The sequence below is a fragment of the Chaetura pelagica genome, unplaced genomic scaffold, assembly GCF_000747805.2.
Source record: "Chaetura pelagica isolate M959 unplaced genomic scaffold, ChaPel_1.0 scaffold158, whole genome shotgun sequence".
Taxonomy (NCBI): domain Eukaryota; kingdom Metazoa; phylum Chordata; class Aves; order Apodiformes; family Apodidae; genus Chaetura; species Chaetura pelagica.
The window spans coordinates 496,739-499,895 of NW_009954182.1; the positions used below are offsets into that span (position 1 = coordinate 496,739).

A 3,157-nucleotide genomic window follows, 5' to 3' on the forward strand; every position below is an offset into this window, starting at 1 on the left:
TCCAAATCAAGCTTATAATTTTATTCCGTGGGAAAAAGTGATGAAATAGTAAAAAAAGTAATATTATGAAATGAACTTGTGCACTGCTTTACTCAAGGCGAGGCAGGTTCTCTACTAATAATTCATATTCCAGCTTCAAGTAGCACTCAATTCTCACCCACTGTTAAAAGCAGCCAAAATAGTTTGCAGACTGTGGTTCTGGTCATTAAACATTCAAGTCCTCTGACACTGCTGACAGCTGCTCATCTATATGGTGTCTTCTTGCATCATCCCACATATACTCTAAGCTCACAAGTTCCATTTTGCAAATACAAATGGAACTATTTGAGTTCAAACAGACACCAAGTTAAAAAGAAACTGTTCTCCTCTGTGTTAACTCCACCTCAAGTTATCACAGGGGAGAGAGCCAACACTAGTGTGTTGTCTACTGTTTGGAGAGTGCAGATAATGGGTACCCACCAGCCAGAGGCTCCTTGGCACCTCCAGGCCATTAGCACCAACACACACTCAGACCCATCCACGTGTGCAGCCCTTTGCCCACCTGCCCAGCGCCCCACCCCACTGCCCTGGGATGCAGCTAAGGAAGCCCACCTGTGTCTTGTCCACCTCAGCTCCACATTCTCACGAGCTAGTGAGGATGCTGTAGTGTTTTAGGTGGAAATTAAAACAAGCTGTAGCCAAGAAAAAACAACAACAAAAAAGATAATGCCCCACATTGGTGGGATTTTGAAAATGTAAAAAATAAAAGCTGACCTACATTTTGATACTTTCAGAACTGAAAGGCTTGGCCCCACAAACACCTACTTCTGACACAGCTGACCTGCTATGAGCAAGTCCAGTAGGAACAATGTTACTCATAGTAAGCATGACACCTAAATACATAAATTTGCAGGGTCATGCCATAAATTATAACTAATTGTCTGATTCTGCCCCTTCCATGTATTGATCAAAATTTAGAGGAAAGACCACTGGGGACAGTAATGGCTAAGAAAAGGCTGCCAGATATTTTGGTTTAAAAGGAGATGGGAGCTGTATTTTTTCTTTTTTAACAGACATATAAAAACATTTCCAGACAGATCTTTAAAGGATACTTCACTTCTCCAGTCTTGGTATTACATCTGGTTAGGACACTGAAATTTTAAAAAGACAATACTGCACATGAACAGTTCTGAAGTTCTTAACTCCCATCCTCCTTCAACAAAACTCAGATCAGCAGGGAAGGGGTCGGCTTCTTGCCCGGCCACGCCTCCTTCGCGTATTTCTTCTTCTTGGGTTCATTCACAGCTTCAGGATTAAAGACAGCAGGGTTTGGAGCTGGGTTCATGTTAACTGTTGAGGGCACAACAGGAGCCAAGTCCACATCTGGGGCAAGATTGGGGTAGGGCATGGGCAGACCACCAATGAGCGCTGTCCCATGGATGCCGTGCGACTGGGAACCCGCCTCATTGTGCGTTGGGGGTAACCCACCATACAATCCCCCACTGTCGGGAAAGTTTTGCATACGTGTGATGCGGAATCATCCGTGGTCAACGAGCCCGGGTTCTCCAGCCGTTTTTTCTGTAGGCAGGAAGTATGTAAAAAATTATTCAAAACACATGAAACAAAGAAGCTATTTAAACTGGATGCCACTGTAATTTTCCCCAACAAGGGACCCAGACCACTGGGATACAAAGGGTTACAGACCATGTCCCAGTCTTTGTCCCAGCTTTCTTGAAAACCACGTAATAAATTCTTAAAGGTTCACAATGCAGGAAGTAACACAAGTTGAAGCTCAGGTTTAACTTAGATCAGGTCTGAGCACCTCTTTGCCTCCTGTATGTGCCTGCCAGTCTTGAGCTTGCCCTGAATGCAAGACTGAGTAGGTCTTTCGTCAGTAACACAGACCCTTGTTCCCCCAGAGTAAGAAACTTCAAATTCTAGATCACTTGGGTGATTTTGCCCAGCTCCTGATCATTTGAATCTTCTTCTGCAGTCTGGGGTTTCTGCAGAATGATCCTTTTCCACATACATTATTTAGTGTATAACAGCAACAAGGTAAACTGCAATTAGCTACTTAGTGTTGCAAATCTTCCCTACTCCTAGCATATACCAATTAATTATAGCACTGGAAACACACTCATCTGGGAGCAAAGACTAGTTCTAGTAGACATCATTGTCCAGGAGACAATCTAGACTAGTTCCTGCTAGTTCTAGTAGACAACCTTAGGAAAGCTTTAGGACTTGGAGTATTTAAACAAGGATCCTCCCATTTTCACTTTTTACTTTCCACACTCCTATAATTTTAACTGAACTACCATCCTGAATTTCTGGGAAGTGTTTCTTTCTGTGAGAAAAAAAAAATAAAATTGCCCTTGATCCCATGTGCTTTTAAAGCAAAGAGCTAAAGCTGGATTTGAAGGGAAACGGTTGATCTGCTAAAAATACCCACAATTGTGAAACACAAACTTGACTTTTGCTTAACAATAAAACACTTTTCACCGTAGAACATTGTGTTTCTAAGGTGTAATCCATAGAGTGAGTTCATCAATGCAATGTATTAATTATGAAGTAGGGAATTACTCAGTACCTTAACAGGGACTACTGCTGTCTGTACCATGTTCCTGAACCGCCCAACAGAAGGGTCCACATCCTCTGCAAAGGCAAGAACAGCAAAGCTTGCAGTAAGAATACAGGAAAAGACAGAACATCTGCCAAGTACAGGAACCTACATGAAGAATCGATACATGGACCCTCTCTTCTCAAAGCTAGCAGCATTCTAGTGGGTTTTGGTAAGTACAAGCCTGCCCAAATAAAGAGAGGAGCTAAGGGGACACCTAGTGGCTTTGTTTCAAGGTGGGCTCATCAGACACCCTGGTCAGAAGGGCTTCCACCCACACAGAGAACAGGAGAGGTACAGAGGGACGGGCTGCCTGGAGTTCTGGGCTGTGGATGAGGCACCACAAATGCCCAAAGGCACAACAGCAATGCAAATGCTGCTGTTGACTTAAGGATGTTCAGAGCACTAAACTGCCTAACCTTATACATCAAAATGGTTATTCTAGGTAGTCAACACTGCCAACTGAAACTAGCTCCAGACTACATTTTAAAATGCATGCTCATTAATGAGTTACTATTATTAATACAGATATTATCCATATAAAATAATGAATTAATTACT

At 42.7% G+C, this 3,157-nt stretch overlaps 1 protein-coding gene across 1 annotated transcript in view; it reads right to left on the bottom strand.

The window, feature by feature from the left end:
* Positions 1 to 1,014: 1,014 nt before the first annotated feature.
* PPP1R8 (protein phosphatase 1, regulatory subunit 8) overlaps positions 1,015 to 3,157 on the bottom strand; it is a 13,122-nt gene continuing 10,979 nt past the window's right edge. The window contains 3 exon segments of the mRNA XM_010002918.1: positions 1,015 to 1,506; positions 1,509 to 1,557; positions 2,567 to 2,631. Coding sequence (XP_010001220.1) covers positions 1,205 to 1,506; positions 1,509 to 1,557; positions 2,567 to 2,631 — 416 coding nt within the window. The 3' untranslated portion in view covers positions 1,015 to 1,204.